Source organism: Desmodus rotundus, chromosome 4 (assembly GCF_022682495.2).
Source record: "Desmodus rotundus isolate HL8 chromosome 4, HLdesRot8A.1, whole genome shotgun sequence".
In the NCBI taxonomy this organism is placed as follows: domain Eukaryota; kingdom Metazoa; phylum Chordata; class Mammalia; order Chiroptera; family Phyllostomidae; genus Desmodus; species Desmodus rotundus.
Genome location: NC_071390.1, coordinates 135111525 through 135129178, shown reverse-complemented (window position 1 = coordinate 135129178; position 17654 = coordinate 135111525). Strand labels below are relative to the sequence as shown.

The window sequence follows — 17654 nt, the reverse complement described above, 5'->3', positions numbered from 1 at the left end:
TTTATCCACTCATTTACTGATGGATATTTGGTCTGTTTCTACTTCTTGGCTATTGTAAATATTGCTGCTAAGAACGTAAGATTGTGGATATTCTTTCAAATTACTGTTTTGGGATTCTTCAGATGTATTCCCAGAAGTAGGATTGCTGGGTTAAAGGCGGTTCCATTTTTAATTTTTTGAGGTATCTCCATACTGCTTTCCACAGTGGCTGCATCAGTGTGCATTCCCACCAACAATGCACTAGGGTTCCATTTTCTCCACATCCTCGACAGCACTTGTTTGATTTATTGATGATGGCCATTCTGACTAGTATGAGGAGGTATCGTTGTTTTAATTTGCATCTTTCTGATAATTAGTTATGTTGAGCATTTTTTTGATATATTTATTGATTATGCTATTACAGTTGTCCCATTTCCACCCCTTCACTCAACTCCATCCTGTCCACCCCCTTCCTCCCACATTTCCCCCCTATAGTTCATGTCCATGGGTCATACTTATAAGTTCTTTGGCTTCTACATTTCCTACACTATTCTTACCCTCCCCCTGTCTATTTTCCACCTATCATTTATGCTATTTATTCTCTGTACCTTTCCCCCCTCTCTCCCCCTCCCACTCCCCTATTGACAACCCTCCATGTGATCTCCATTTCTGTGGTTCTGTTTCTGTTCTAGTTGTTTGCTTAGTTTTCTTTGGTTTTGGTTTTAGGTGTGGTTGTTAATAACTGTGAGTTTGCTGTCATTTTACTGTTCCTATTTTTTATCTTCTTTTTCTTAGGTAAGTCCCTTTAACATTTCATATAATAATGGCTTGGTGATGATGAACTCCTTGAACTTGACCTTATCTGAGAAGCACTTTATCTGCCCTTTCATTCTAAACGATAGCTTTGCTGGATACAGTAATCTTGGATGTAGGCCCTTGCCTTTCATGACTTGGAATACTTCTTGCCAGTCCCCTCTTGCCTGTAAGGTCTCTTTTGAGAAATCAGCAGACAGTCTTATGGGAACCCCTTTGTAGGTAACTGTGTCCTTTTCTCTTGCTGCTTCTAAGATTCTCTCCTTCTGTTTCATCTTGGCTAATGTAATGATGATGTGCCTTGGTGTGTTCCTCCTTGGGTCCAGCTTCTTTGGGACTCTCTGAGCTTCCTAGACTTCCTGGAAATCTATTTCCTTTGCCAGACTGGGGAAGTTCTCCTTCATTATTTTTTCAAATAAGTTTTCAATTTTTTGTTCTTCCTCTTCTCCTTCTGGCACCCCTATAATTTGGATGTTGTAATGTTTCAAGAAACCTGGAGGTTCCTATGCCTCTCCTCATTTTCCCGAATTCTTGTTTCTTCATTTTTTTTCTGGTTGGATGTTTCTTTCTTCTTTCTGGTCCACACCGTTGATTTGAGTCCCAGTTTCCTTTGCGTCCCTATTGGTTCCCTGTACATTTGCCTTTGTTTCTCTTAGCATAGGCTTCATTTTTTCATCTGGTTTTCGAACACATTCAATCAATTCTGTGAGCGTCTTGATAACCAGTGTTTTGAACTGTGCATCCAACAGGTTGGCTATCTCTTCCTCGCTTAGTTGTATTTTTTCTGGAGCTTTGAAGTGTTCTTTCATTTGGGCCATTTTTTTTTTTTGTCTTGGTGTGTCTGTTACTTAAAGGGGCGGAGCCTTAGGTGTTCACTGGGGCGGGGTAACGCTGGTTGCTGCGCTGTGACGCTGTGTGTGGGGGAGGGGCCGAGAGGGAGCAATGGTGCTCGCTCCACTCTTCACTGGATTTCAGTTACTCCCTCTGCTACCCACAATCAAACTGGGCCCCTCTGGTGCTGGTTCCCGACTGGGTGGGCTTGTGCACGCTCTAGGCCCCTGTGGGTCTCTCCAACGACCTCTCCTGTGAGGCTGGGAGTCTCTCCTGCTGCCACCCCAACACCCACGGGCGTTTTCAATCAGAGGTTTGAGGCTTTATTTCCCTGCACTGGAGCCGTGTGTTACGCAGTCTGCTCGCTCCCCGTCATTCGTCCCAGTTTATCTGTGCACAAATGTGGGGCTGCAGGGTGCTACCCGCCGCTCTGCCTGCCCTGTTCTCCGCCACTCTGAGTCCGGCCCTCTCGGTTTATCTGTGCGCGAATGTGGGGCCATAGGGTCTGCTAGTGGTCAGACTGCTTGCCCTGTTCATCCCACACTCTGCCAGTCTCGGTCCGCCACAGCCACGAGAGTCCACTCCGCCCCGGTGCCCATCTCAGGCCCTCCTACCGGTCTGGATGTATGTTTCTTTTTTATCTACTTGGTGTCGGACTTCCTTGCCATTAGATTTTCTGTCAGTTCTGGTTGTGCGAGGAGGCACAGTGTGTCCACCTACGCCGCCATCTTGGTTCTCCATGTTGAGCATTTTTTCATATGTCTTTCGGCCATCTGTATATCCTCGTTGGAGAAGTGTCTATTCAGGTCCTCTGCCCATTTTTTAATTGGACTGCTTGTCTCCTTTGTGTTGAGTTGTATATGTTCTCTTTATATTTTAGATATTAAACCCTTATCAGACGGATCATTGGTAAATATGTTCTTCCATTCAATGGGTTTTCTTTTCATTTTGTTGATTTCTTTTGATGTGCAAAACCTTTTTATTTTGATGTAGTCCCATTTGTTTATTTTTTCTCCTTTGTTTTCCTTGTTCAGGAGAGAAATCAGCAAAAATATCACTAAGAATACTGTCTGAAATATTATTGCCTATGTTTTTTCTATGATTTTTATGGTTTCATGATGTACATTTATGTCTTTAATCCACTTTGAGTTTATTCTTGTATATGGTGTATTTGGTGGTCTAGTTTCAATTTTTTTTTTTTGCATGTATCTGTCCAATTTTTCCAACACCATTTATTGAAGAGGGGCAGTGAAATCTATCAATGAGTCTATGAGTTATGAGTTAAACACAATGAAGTAAATGACTAAGTCAGCAGATCCTGTTACCAGCACTTCATGGAATGGGAGTGAAGTGAGAGGCACTGGGTTAGAGACTGAAGGTTTAAATAGAGAAAAAGAGGAATGAATATTATCTCTGTAAGATTACTTCCCATCATGTCAGAGCCAGTAAAATGTAAGGTGGCCACAGGCTCTATGAAGAGGCAAAAGATCTCCACAAAAGTAGATTTAAGGACATTCCACTACACTGACTTTTTAATATTATATAAGACTGGTAATATGCAAAATAACCACAAAAGAGTTCTCATTAAATTTGATTCAGTACTGAAATAAGGACAGACATATAGATCAATGAATTAGAAGGGAGCATACAAAAATTAACCCTGACATTTATGGCTAAGTGCTTTTCAAGAAGGGTGTCAAACAATTAAGTCAGACATGAATGGTATTAGTCTTCTTAAAAGTCTTTTTAACAAACGGTATTGGGACAACTGGATATCTGCATGCAAAAGAATAAAATTAGACTGCTACTTCACACCATATAAAAAAATGACCTCAAAATGTAAAACCTGAAACTATAAAACTCTTAGAAGAAAATATAGGTGCATATCTTCATGACTGGATTTGGATATTTGTCTTAGATGTGAAACCAAAAGACAAAAATATTGTAGATTAACTGGACTTCATCATAATCAAAAACTTCTGTGCTTTAAAGGATACTATCAAAAAAGTGATAAGGTAATCTACTGAGTAGGAGAAGTATTTAAAAATCCTATGTCTAATAAGGGATTTGTGTCTAGGATATATAAAGAACTCTTACAATTCAATAATAAAAAACAATCCAAATGGGCAAAATAATTGAATGGACACTTCTTCAAAGATATACAAATGGATAATAAGCATGTGAAAAGACGGTCAACATCATTAGTCACTATGAAACCGCAAATCAAAACCACAGTAAGAAGCCACTTCACACCCCCCAGGATGACTGCAATCCAAAGACAGGTGATGACAAGTGTTGGCAAGAATGTGGACAAACTGGAAACCTTCCACTGCAAATAAAAATGAAAATGATGCAGCCACTTTGGAGAACAGTCTGGCTGTACCTCAACAGGTTATAGATATGGTACAGCTATTCTATTTATAAGTATATTCCCAAGAGAAGGGGAACATAGATTCACATAAGAACTTGGACATGAGTGTTCACAGCAGCATTATTAACAATGTGAATAATCGAAAACAACCCAAAGGTCCATCAAATGATGAATAGATAAAAAAATGTGCTCACTCCATACAATGAAATGTTATTCAGCAGTAAACAGAAGTGAAGTACTGATGATACCTTAAAAACAGTACGCCAAATTAAAAAGGCAGTCACAGAGGACTGCATATTGTGTGATTCCACTGACACGAAAGGCCCAGAAGAGACAACCCCGCGGAGACAGAGAGTGCAGCAGTGGCTCCCGAAGGCCAGAAAGAGTGGGGACATGGAAACTGGCACAGGGTGCTGCTGAAGGGCACGGGCTACTCTGTAGGGTGATGAAGATGCTCTCAGATTGATTATGATGATGACTGCATAAGTCCGATGTGCAAAAAGCACAATGTCAATGAGTGAACTGTGGGGTATATTCATTACATCTCAATAAAGCTGTTAACCAAAAAGTTTTTGGATTTCATGCTGGTGCTTGGGCTCCTGTCATGGTGGGCTTCTTGCTAGGGTTCCAGACACAGGAGAGTTAACAGTATGTCCTTTTTATAGAAAATGATAAAGAAGCGCTTTCACTGACATCAAGTCTATAAAACTAGTAGAAAAATCTGTATTTCACTGTTCAAAGCATTGAATGATATGTAATTCCCCAAATTAGGTGATTTTGGGTTCCCAAAACTGATTAAAAATTACCTTATGTTTTAACATATTAATCTGAATATCCACTTCACTTTGATTTGGTTTTAAATCTCCAGGGAAACTACGCTCTCCATTTTCATATTCATTTAGCTTCCTTTTTGTAATTTTTAAGAGTTTCTTAAATCTGCAGAAACGTACAAAATGAGTCACATTCATTAAGAGTAAGTACTTAATAATTATTTTAACAGATATTATGTCCTATCATATAAAGTAAACAAATCTATAAATTATAATCTTTTAATTTGTTCCAATTTAATATTGTTTGAAAGCATACTATCTAAATTATTATCTTATGGAAATAAAATGAAAAAATTCATTACACATATGATATAGTGTTAATATTATAACTATAGAGTTCTTATATTAATATTCATTTTAGTATGATAATATAAAACATTAACCTATTATTAAATATCAACTAGAAACCAGAGATCAGAATCCAAAGTGGAGAAGAAAAGCATAATTATAATGCAAATGCTTTTTGAAAGACACAAAAATATCTCTTGTTACCTACTGACGACAGTTTATAAGAAGAAAAGAACCAACAGAAAACATCAAGGAGATCATTCAAAATAGAAAGAGAAACAGGAAAGAAAAATCTGTGAGCTTTAGCTGAAGGGAAATTCAGGAAGGGGCAGGGTTGTAGAAGGAAGGGATCAGAGATAAAGTGGAACAGTCTCCTCAAGACTGTTTTAAGAGGAGAGATTTGTTAGCACAGTGTTAACAGAATGAAAGGGATACAAAACAATGTAGAGACAGACACTTAAATGAGAAGAAAAACACTGATGAGAGACAGAACAAACTGGAATACTCAACAAATAAACAGAAAGGAAGCCTGTGGGGGCTTCCCAGACATTGGGAAAGATGCCATTACTTTTTTATATGAGTGGTAAAAACAGGATTACTCAACTTCTTTAAGTCTTATGTACATTTTCATATATGTGATGTATTTTATAACTAAAAAGAAGAAAGAAAACATAAGCCAAATCAAGATCACTTGTGAGGCTGTTAAACAATGACACGGATGGGCTTCAGGATATTAAACTATTCGAATGCTGAAGAAAAGCATGCCACTAAAAGAGGAAAGATTACCAGAGAGCAAAGATATCTTGCAGAAATAAAAATTCAGGTAGCCATGAAAAACGCAGTTTACAGGATATGTAGAAGGCGTTGTCATTATTGTTTTAGGAATCACTGAAGAGTAAGCAGAATCTTTTGGCATTCAAAAAAGTTTCAGATTGTGCTGTGAGATTGTGAAGTAAATTTTTTAATAGGATAATTTGTTTAATCATGAAAATTACAGATAGAGAATAAACTTGTATTTTGGTTTTAATATGGTAAAGTGACGGTTAACTCTTAATTAGTGGTAGAAATGATCTGAAATGTTAAAGTCTTACCCGATTAACTCTTTTTCTAATTCACTATTTTTCTTCATTTCTTGATCCAAGCCATATTCCAGAGATTGTTTTAACTCAATATATTTCTTTAATTGTTCCCTTTCATCCTGAGACTTTGAAAAACATTTTAAGAGAAAATTATTTTTAAAAATCTAGATACTCACTCTTCTTTCTTAAAAATATTATTTCTCATGAGTTCATGAATAATGTGTGTAGACTGGTTTATAAAATGTAGTTTTTAAATCTGATGCCAATATGAACAGATTTCAAAACTAATGACTCCTCTTTGCAGCTTAAATTGACTTTACACTTTCATCACTTTTTCTCTGGAACTTAAATTGCCAAAATTTGTTAAAATGGAGGTTTTTACATATAAAATACAAAGTGTTAAACATTTTTTAAGAGAGTGGCTACACTGACATTTTAATTTCTAAAGATGCCCAAGAAATGTTTTCATCAACATATCAAGATATGCCAGTTCTGTTAAACCACATCTCACTAAAATAACCTTTGGAAGCTCCCACGCAGCCCCCATCACCTTAGGGTGACAGCCTGACTTCAGGCTGAGGCGGAGCCCCCCGTTCTCCATGAGCGTGGTTCTGTAGGTTTCGGCTTCTCCTTATTTCAAGAGCCAAGTGTTTCCTTTTCTCTTTAAATAAAGTCTGTCTCTCTGTTTTATAAAAACATCACTTTTACTTGATTCTTGCAGCTTTTTCCATCTCTTCCATTCAACCCTAATATCTTTCAATGCAAGGTCTCATCCACATACTCATTTTTTCACCCTTCCTCTCTTCTTTTGCGTAAGAATCTGACTTGCAATCCTATAATTGCACTAACAGATTTCTGAGGGTCATCTTTTTCTTCAGTCCTTATCCTGCTTTACTTCTCCGCAGCAACTGATAACTGCGACCACACACACCCACCCTCTGCTCCTCTAACCCAATTCATTTCTAAGCAGTGACCCTGATGTTCACATCCTGGACTCTTTCTATTCTTTTTCTTTTTAAACTCAGAGTTCATTAAGCCTCAGCTCTTCAAACCAGACTCCCTAGTCCACATTTCCAGCCTTGACCCCTTTCCTGAGGTCATCTGTCCTGTTCTTTCTCCCTTCTAGTTCCTCATAGACAATATCCTCAACCACATGCTCATAAACCACGACTTGGTAGGGGTTACCTTTGTGGACAGCTAATCCTGTACATTTTATGTTGATTCTCATTGGTGTTACTTTGAGTGTGGTGTTATTTTCCAATCTTAGGGGCACCTTCACCCTCAGGAGGTTGACCAGAATACTCTGTGTTGTTTTTCTCTTATAATGCAAAACATTTCACATTATTATTTGTCTTTATTTTAAAAAAAAAATTTCCTATTCCATAGACCTGATCTATGGAACCCTTCTGAAGTTGTTTTCATACACACGCTCAACTATATTGTTTGAAAGCTTGACAAAGCCAGAGCTATATCTTCTCGCCAATTCAGATTCTTCACCTCAACATTGTGCTGGTCAAATATCTTAGCCCAGGTAGTCTCGGGCCTGGGGAGTCATGATGTGAGAACCTTCTAGAGAACTTAGGGCTATTGATTAAATTGGTGGAAAGCTGTCTCATTAAATTTTTGATTCACAGAGTAGACCTTATGGTGGCTAATAATTCCATGTCATAAATCTAATTCATCTCTATAGGTATCTACAAAAAAATCCCCCATTATTTTTGCATATACTCATCAATTTTGGGAATTCTTACACATTTTTCAGTTTTTGATGCCTTATAGATTTCTGTATGAAACTGTAAGGTGGCACCTCCTGGCACTCTCATTCACAGAAGACTCCTTATCAACATATTATCATTTCACTTGTATGAAAAGTATGCTAATACAGTATGACTTATTCATATAAAATCTTACCAGAAAAATAATTTTATGAATTCAACTTTCTTTACAAACAGGAATTACATTACTAGTAACAAGTATCATATGAATACAATAAATACTTGTAACAATGACTTTTCATATTGGCCAAAATATCTTATACACTACTACTAGAAAAATAAATATTCCTTTTCAGTATGATAGAATGAAGAGATTGACTTACCGAATTTGTACCTACCAGGATTGTCTGAAGCTGTTCAATTTTCAGTGATTGCTCTTTGATTGTAACATTTAAGTTGGCATTTTCAATTTCAAGCCTAAAATGTATATTTTAAAATAATTATTTTCACACATCAATTTAAAAGATATCAGATAATTTCTGAATAAACATCTGAAGGTGCAATTATATAAAATCTTAAAATTTGAAAAGTAGATGAATTGGAAATTGTGCTATTTTTCCAGTTGTGTTTTGTGGATAATGTGCAAAATTTAGAGGTAATGTACACAAATTATGCATTTCAAAATATTTCAGAGCTGAAATATTTATCAAGCTTAACACTGATGTATCATTTATCACAACTGGTCTAATTCTCGTACTACACTCCTCATGTGCTTTATGAATACTTATGTTATTTCTGCGCTGCTTTATACTTTTGCAAGTGCTCTTCTGTCTCCTCAGCACATCTTTCAGCTGCTGCGTATCGATCCTGTGCTTCTTGTAACTAAAATAAAGAAAAAAATACTTTTAACTACTGATAATCTAGTACAAATCTACCGGTTTTTGTCACTTAAATTTTATTGGACAACAGGCACACTCTTTCTTTCATCTGAATTTTATTTACGGCTACCGCGTGCCAAAGCAGCAGAGCTGAGTTGTGACAACAGAAACCTCATGGCCTGCGGAGCCTAAAACATTTACGACCTGGTCCTTCGCAGAAAAGATCACCTACCGCTTCTCTGGTACTCAAACTAAAACATTACTCATGTTCTTAAATTACATTGTATCAGATCAATACACAAGTTTATAAACTAGTCAAATGGAAAAAGTAGAAAATTACCTTAAGATAAACACTCATTTTCTGTATTCCAAGCACCATATCAAGTGTAAGTTTAAACATTCACAAATGTTTAAACATGGAATAGCATGGCTATTCCAGTGATTATCAAAGTTAAAATGCTGCTTTCCATGACAATACGATGCTTCACTGAATAGCCTGAGAGGCAGTATCTACATGGGAGCCAGAATGCCTGGGTTTGATTCCCACAACCTCCAGTCATGAGCTGCGTCACCATGAGCAAATCACTTAAACTTCCTGTGTCTCAGTTTCTTCACCTGTACAATGCAGACAATAATGCTACCTACCTCACTGGGATGTCGGGAAGATTAAATTAGGGAATATACACAAAGTACTTAGAAGAGTACATGGCCCATAATAAACTCTAAGGGTCTGCATTAGTATTGTCGCTGTATTTTAAGTTCTAATACAATTTTATACGTCAGGCAGATGGCAATGGAGGTGGTCTCTGGTACGAGTTACACTGAAATCATTCTTCATACCATTGACAACAGCAGCAAATGGGGAGCATGAGGCCCGGGCTACGTCCCCAGCGCTTCAGAGAGCTTTCACCAAGACCACTCGTCAATAGGACCTTTCTGCTTACCACAATTTATAACTTGCTTCCTCTCTGTACTACTCAGCGGACAATAATCACGAGCAATGCAAATAGCACCTCCGGGATTGAGTACATCACGTACAGGACCTGACAGGCAGGGGAAAGCCACTGACAGGGAGGTGACGGGCTCTGTGCTAAATCAAAGTTCCCAGATCCCTTCATCCCCAGTCACTGTTTAGGCTGGGCTGCTTTAGCAAGTACTCTGAGGAGCAGATTAAAGTGATGTGGAATGGCTATCAGAAAAGCCCTTCCCAGAGATTTACAGTTGGTAGAGTGCTACAAATCTCTAAATCCCAGTTCTGGCTGCACAGTGAAGGAGGGCTGATTTCCATTTTTACCCCTTACATTGAGGGTAAAAAAAATGAGCTTCTGATTAAACAATTCTCTATTATATTTATATTTAATTGCTTAAAATACATTGAGAATAAAAGTTTAGTTATATCAATGTCTCCAAAAAGATAGTATTGGTGTGGTATAAAGTAATTTTATCCTAACAATAGTTAAGCTAAAATATTTTCAATTCAATTGTATACAAAGATAAGTGCCATCATATCAATAATGTACCCCCTAGGCAAATTTATACTTAGAAAGATAAGATTATCACTCATGAAAACAAATTAAAGCAATGTAAAATTCGGGGCTAAATCGTTCTGCACAGACAAGTGCTGGAAAGAGTGAGGCCAATGAGAGTTAGAACAGTCAGAGAAAGCTTCGTGGAGAAGGGAGGTTGGGAGCCAGGTCCCAAGAGATGTCAGATTAGGCGAGAGGAATAGAAACTGAAAAGACAGAATGGGCAGCATGAGTAAAGGCCGAGAGATGCTGAAATCAGCCCCATTCAATCCAGTGGCACGGAGATAAAAACATAGGTTCACACAACGACTTGCGCACTGATGTTCACAGTAGAGTTATTAACAGCCAGGAAGTAGAAACAACACCAAGTTCCATCAGCTGTTATTTGGGTAATTGGCTTAGCCACACAATGAAGTATTGTTCCACAATACAAAGAAATAAATAAAATATTGATGTGCTATAATATGGCTGAACCTTGGAAGTGTGATATTAAGTGAAAGAAGCCAGTCACAAATACTGCATGTTGTGTGATTTTATGTATGTGAAATATCCAGAATTCACAAATCCAGAGGGACAGAAAGTACTCTGGTTGTGCCTGGTGGCAGGGGAGATATGAAGCTGGGAGTGACAGCTGCAAGATGTGGAGTTTGTTTTTGGAGTGATGAAATGGTCTATAATTGAGTGAGGTGACAGTTAGACGCAGAACTAAATATGTCAAAATATATTGAATGAACAATTAAAATGGGCAAATTATACCAGTACAATTTTTTTTTAAAAAACCAATGGCGGATCTAAGTTTAATTTTCTTAATTCTCTGTTGTGGATGTGCATACTACAGTGATCTGAATCATTTCCATGCTTTTACAATGTTTCAAAGTGAGAGAAAATGAAGGAAATGCCTACTTCAACTGGTGTGTAGAATGATGTCTTCATACAAGTTATGAAATCTATGAAATAAATCCAGATTCTGTAACCATTCACAAAAGTGAAGGTAAGAAATAAAACTTGCTGGAACATTCCATTAAACATTATTCTCATATTTTATCTGCCTCATGATAATGGTGATATCACTAAAAACATTAGTAGAATAAAAAAGTCTCTTGATTTCTGTGGAGAATGATGCATAATTCTTAACTTTCCTAAGGATAAATATTATAAGAACAAACGTAAGTATAAATAGCAGAATAAAAGCCAGGGTTTTAGAAATAAGTGCAGACTTCTGGTCAAGATGGAGGTGTAGGTAGACATGCTTTGTCTCTTTGCACAACCATAAGAAGGATCACAACTAACCGTAAAACAAAAAAAAAAACCACCCAGAACTGTCAGAAAATAGAACTGTATGGAAGTCTGACAACCAAGGATTTAAAGAAGCCATATTCATCCAGATGGGTAGGAGGGGCACAGACAGACAGCTGGGGCAGAGAGGACGCAGTGTGGCGGTGATGAGGCAGCAGTGGTGGCAGCTGGCAGAATGAGCAGTCCCACATTCACATGTGGTGGATAAAAATCAGGAGGGATACCTTGGGACCGAGTGATCCCAGCCCCATGCCAGACAATGCAGCCCAGGGTTCTAGTACTGGCAAAATAAAGCCTTATAACTTCTGGGTTGTTAAAATCAGTGGGGGTTAGGATGGTGGGAGAAACTGCCAGTCTCTCAGGAGAATCTGTTTAAAGGGCCCGCATGGTGCTAGAACACAAGCAAACCCACCCGCTCTGGGAGCCACCACCACAGAGGCAGCAGCTAGAGGGGCACCAATAGCATAAAGGAAGGGGGTAAAGTGACTGGAAATGGGGCGTCTATGGAGCAAAGCCTCCAGCAGCCAGGCAGTGGCATTATCCCCTCCCCTACATACAGAGCCACAAAGCAGGGAAGCAGATGGCCCCACCCTGGTGAATATATAAGGCTCCGCCCCATACAACTTAACAGGTGTGCTAAGACAAGTAGTTAAAGTAGCTCTACCTTGACAGAAACAAACACAGGGAGGCTGCCAAATTGAGGAGACAAAGAAATGTGGCCCAAATGAAAGAACAGAACAAAACCCCAGAAAAGAGCTAAGCAAAATGGAGATAGCCAACCTATCAGATGCAGAGTTTAAAACGCTGGTGATCAGGATGCTCAGAGAACTCACTGAATATGTCAAAAGCATAAGGGAAGAAATGAAGGCTACACTAAGTGAAATAAAGACAAATCCACACAGAACCAACAGTGAAGGGAAGGGAGCTGAGGTTCAAATCAATGATTTGGAACATAAGGAAGAAATAAACACTCAACCAGAACAGAATGAAGAAACAAGATTTTTTTTTTTTAAAACAAGGAGAGAATAAGAAGACTCTGGGACATCTCCAAAAGTGTCAACATCTGAATCACAGGGATGCCAGAAGGAGAAGAGGAAGAGTGAGAAATAGAAAACTTATTTGAAAAAATAATGGAAGAAAACTTCCCTATTTTGGTGAAGGACATAGACATACAAGTCCAGGAAGCACAGAGAGTCACAAACAAGACGGACACAAAGAGGACCACACCAAGGCATATCATAATTAAAATGCCAAAAGTTAAAGACAAAATCTTAAAACCGGCAAGAGTAAAGCAGAGAGTTACCTACAAAGGAGTTCCCATAAGACTATCAGCTGGTTTCTCAAAAGAAGCTTTGCAGGCAAGGGAGTGGTAAAAAGTATTCAAAGTGATGGAAAGCACACCTACAACCAAGATTATTCTATCCAGCAAAGCTATCATTAGAATGGAAGGGCAGATCATTTTATATTATTTAATCAGCTATAGATTAACTGATGACAAGTTCAATTTCATACATACTTGACTTCTGACTTGATCTAATTTCTGCTTTAAATCCTGTGTCTCTTCTTCTAAATCCATACGATAGCGTGATGTAACCTCCAGTGAAGCCTCTGACATAGATTGTTTTTTTAGGGTGTCAGCCAGTTCTTGTTGAAGTTGTCTCACCATTGCCTAGTAAGATATTTATTTCTGTTACTGATTTTATAAATCACACTACTAGTTAATTATGTTAATAATATGTAACTTCACATACAGAATGGGGCAAAGGAAGGTTTATAGTTGTGAGTGCAAAAAACAAAAGAGTTAATTCTTGTTTTATTATTTATTAATTATTATATTATTTTCCATATAAACAACTGTAAACCTACTTTTGCCCCACCCTGTATGTATTTTGTGAGAATCATATATTATTAACATAATATATAACTGGAAAAATATCACCACACACATCATTTCACCTTATTTTCTTCATATGGACACATTCCTGTTCACTAGGTAATCTGGCCTTGACCTCCCTCCCTGCTACACATAAATCCTGCCACCCCTCACTAGTCTGATTGGAGAGTCAATGCCAAATTAATAAACCACAGAGAACTACCTTTCTCTCTGTACTAAGCAAACTTATCTGCAAATGATAGTAATTGGGTCTTGAAATGAGAAATATGAGCAAATTATTTGTAGAAATATTCAAAGAAACTTGTAAATAATAGTAAAAAGATTAAATCAAGTATAGTTGCTAAAACTCATCACATTTGTCTCAAATTATGATTTAATGAGAAGTAGATGTCTTTAAAAAGTTGAGAGGTCATAAGATTATATTACTCGAGACTGAAGTATTTCCAAGTTTAATTCAAATTGACACAAGTAACATTAAACAACTAAAATGTATAAGAAGCCACTGAAAGAAAGGTACTATGAGAAACAGTGTCTACACTTCAGTTCATTCAAATCTGAAATTAACTGTCAAGATAATCCACTTATTGAAACTTAATTTCAGAATACTCATTTCAGGTATGAGCATTTCCATTTATCTGCTTCATACTGGTATTAAAATGTGGTGACAGATTAAAATTAATATTGTATCAGTATAAGTAAATAATTAATATCAATGTATATTAACAATCTATGATTTAACCTCTTAACATTTCATAGGTAAAACAATGTCTTTACTCAAAATGAAACACCTGTCAGGTCTAATTTTCCTTTGTGGGGTACAGAGTCTGCTTTTGAGCTGACAGAGCAAGCACAGTTATAATTTCTATATTTTTAATGTTCAACTATAGATTGAACATTTAGCCATCATCAAATACAGTATTTGAATTTTTTAAAGAAATCTGAAAATGTTTATTGTTTTGGATACTTACGTCTCTTTCTGCTTTACCATTTTCATACTGATTCATTCTTTCTTTTAAATGATTGCATTCATTGATTAACTCCTTATTTCTTTCATTCAGCATAAGAGCTTGTTTTTCACTTTCAGCTTGAAATATTTTTATGATATCCTGAAACTGATCTTGAATATTAATTACTGTCTTTTCTTTACTGTCAGCTTTATTGTGAGCATCCTCCACCTGCCGTCGAAGCAACACATTTTCACTCTGTAGTTGAGATAGCCTCTCCTCTAAGGAGCCCTGCTTTCCAATGTATTTATTCACTTTACCCTGTTCCTTTTGATACATGTGTTCAATTTCCTTCTTTTGACACTGTGTTTGGCTTAGATCTCTCTGTACGCCTTCTAAAACCAATGTCCTTTCTCTGAGAGCATCTCTTGTGTGATGAAGCTCAATTTCTAGGCTATTGAATTTACTTTCAGCTTTAGAAAGTTGTTGAGAAAGAATCTCATTTCTATCTTCCAGGTCAGACATACCACAATTCATTTTGTCCCGTAGACGAAACCATTCATCTCTTGCTCTCTGGAAATCCCGTTGCAGGTCTCTTTTTGATGTCTCACTCTGCTCGTGATCCTCTACAGCAGTAGCCAGTCTAGACCGGTACGATTCGATTTCTGTTTCCAGTCTTTCTTTGTTTTGTTTTTCAGTCTCCAGTTTAGACTTTAGTATTGTATTCTCAGCTGTCAGAGCATTAAGCTGCCCATTATATTGGGATACTGTTTTTGTAAATGTTTCCTCATTCACTTTTATTGCCTTTTGAAGAAAGTCATTATTTTCTTTGACAACTGCAATGTCCTCAAAATATTTTTTTTCCATTTCCTGGTTCTGATTTTTTATTGTGTCTATTTCCAGTCTTAGCGTGGCAATTTCATCCTGTAACATATGGTTTTCATGCAACAGATTTTTTTCTTTTTCATAATTATCAGAAACCTAAGAAAAATAAAGGAGATGTGTAGCTAACACTCACTGAAATGACATATCATGATATCCTCTGAAATTAAAGAATAATGTATATGTTTACATAATAAAAAGGTTGCAATAAGTGTATATCCCACTGGAAAAAACAGAGTTGGACCTGAACCTCCAAATTTGTGTAAGTATAAATTCCACAAAGTTCAGAAACTTAATATAAAATGAATCCACGAAATTAAAAAAGGAATCATGAGAAATAATAAGAATCTCTGAATTACAACAAACCCGGAAGGCACAAAACATTAATAAATTTGACTACCCTTAAAAACTGAATGTGCAGTCTGAACACACAGCTACCTCAGAGTAAGAGTATTGACACTGCACATGTTTGGATGGAGTAGATTTCCTAATTATTTTCCCTGAGAATATTCCATGGATATTCTACTTTTCCTATAATGTCATAGTTGCAAACGCTACATGTACTAAAAGCCGATAATCTGGGCGCTGTCCTAGTGCTGCTCTACACACGAACTCATTTAGTGACCGCGGTCTGGAGTGGAGCGACTGAACAAAGAAGCCTTATATTTCACAAAACCAATGGCATATAAGGCAACATTTGTCGAGCTGTACTTCGAAAATCATGAGATTATTTGCTGCTGCAATACCTTTTATTTCCTCTTCATAATGTTAAAGTAGTAATAACTGTGAAATTGGAGAAAAATATGCTGAATTACTTTACTAGGGATAAAATACTTATAAATAAATTATCACTAAGTGTATGAAGGGGGACCCCAAAATGGAATTTATTTATAAAAAATTGTGTGTTTATGCTTACATGTCTAAATTTTGGTCACCTTCAAAGTACTCTTCATTTGATGCAATACACCTATCGGGACACTTTTTCTACTTCTCAAAACAGTTTTTGAACTTGTCAATTTTGATGCCTTTTAGTGCTTCTGCCATTTTTTGTTTCACCTCTTCTGTGGGGAACTGTTCCAAGCGTGGGAAATGTGGCTCAGCCCCCCACTTGGAAAAGCCAGTGGGGAGCGAGGTTGGCGGGCAGGACCCACGTCCACGGATAGGTTCTCCAGTGGGAAATCAGGCCTGCATTGTACCTAGACTGCTGTGAGACTTGCTCTGGCTAAAACTCCCTCACTCTGAGGCAAGCAAATGTTTACTGAGTATCTTTATCTTCCTAAAATCTGGGCTAGACCTTCCAGGTGCGGAACGGAGCCTGTTTCGGCCACTTCTCCCTTTACATAGCAAATATCCTCCTTTGATGTATTCAGCGACACCCTCTCCTTTGTCTGCAAAAGATAACCACCCAAAACAAACCTTTGCATAGTAAAGGAACTATGCAAAGTTCTATGCAAAGGAACTATGCAAGATGTTCCTTTGAATATCTTTGATGTAAGGGGCCTAGAAAAACAATAAAAACCTGTCAAGGCAAGGGTCAGGCGCTCTCCTATTGAGGGAGTGGCCGCCTCGTCCCTTTTCCTCCACAGGATTTCTGTAGTCCGTGTATATTTGAATATTTCTACCACAATGGATCCTGCTGGCCGGGATCCGTGTCACTCTTCCACACCAGTAAAACGTTTCCCTCTGAGGACTTTTTTTCATCCAGGGAAACAGAAGAAGTCACTCAGAGTGAGATCAGGTGAACAGGAAGGGTGGAGCAGAGGGGTCATGCCCTTTTTGGTCAAAAACTACTGAAAACAGCGTGGTGTGGGCAGGTGCACTCATAAACCACCCATCATGAAATGGGCAAACACGTTGAAAGAGTCTTCAAAAAAAGTTCACTGAAGCCGAACATAGCCTCTCACAACAACGCCAGCTGGTGCACTGATACAGATGGGTTCCTAGAACACTCACCTAGCAGGGAAGCCTGTACTGCAAGGGGCCCTCCCTCCAGAAGATAATTCTGGCATGTTTTTTGGTTTCCCATGGTACATTATGGCATATCATTGTTTTCAAAAGCTCCTTGTACTAAAATGGGATACTACTTGGAGAAAACTGTTACTTTTCTCAAAAGTAGGAGAATGACATCTAAAATATGGTCTCTGAGATGGCTATACTTTTCCTCCTTACTATCAGTGGAAGTGAAAATTAACCTCTCTTTTAATATATCAAGGGGATGAAACCACTTCTAAAAACTGGAATATCTGTTGTTAATAACAATATTTTTGAGATCATAGAAAGCTCATTGATCTTATGTACTAAGAACTTCTATATACATCAATGAACTAA

The 17654-nt window shown here is 37.6% G+C and overlaps 1 protein-coding gene across 4 annotated transcripts in view; it reads right to left on the bottom strand.

Moving 5' to 3' along the window:
• Positions 1 to 17654, bottom strand: part of LOC112321614 (ankyrin repeat domain-containing protein 26) — a 117941-nt gene that overhangs the window by 12573 nt on the left and 87714 nt on the right. For 3 of the 4 annotated variants that reach the window (XM_053922474.1, XM_053922476.1, XM_053922477.1), the window contains 6 exons: positions 14469 to 15425; positions 13123 to 13275; positions 8718 to 8788; positions 8290 to 8383; positions 6204 to 6316; positions 4801 to 4930 (listed from right to left, as the gene is read on the bottom strand). In XM_053922474.1, coding sequence (XP_053778449.1) covers positions 4801 to 4930; positions 6204 to 6316; positions 8290 to 8383; positions 8718 to 8788; positions 13123 to 13275; positions 14469 to 15425 — 1518 coding nt within the window. The remainder of the gene's footprint in view (positions 1 to 4800; positions 4931 to 6203; positions 6317 to 8289; positions 8384 to 8717; positions 8789 to 13122; positions 13276 to 14468; positions 15426 to 17654) is intronic. The other variant, XM_053922475.1, reaches the window with a different exon arrangement.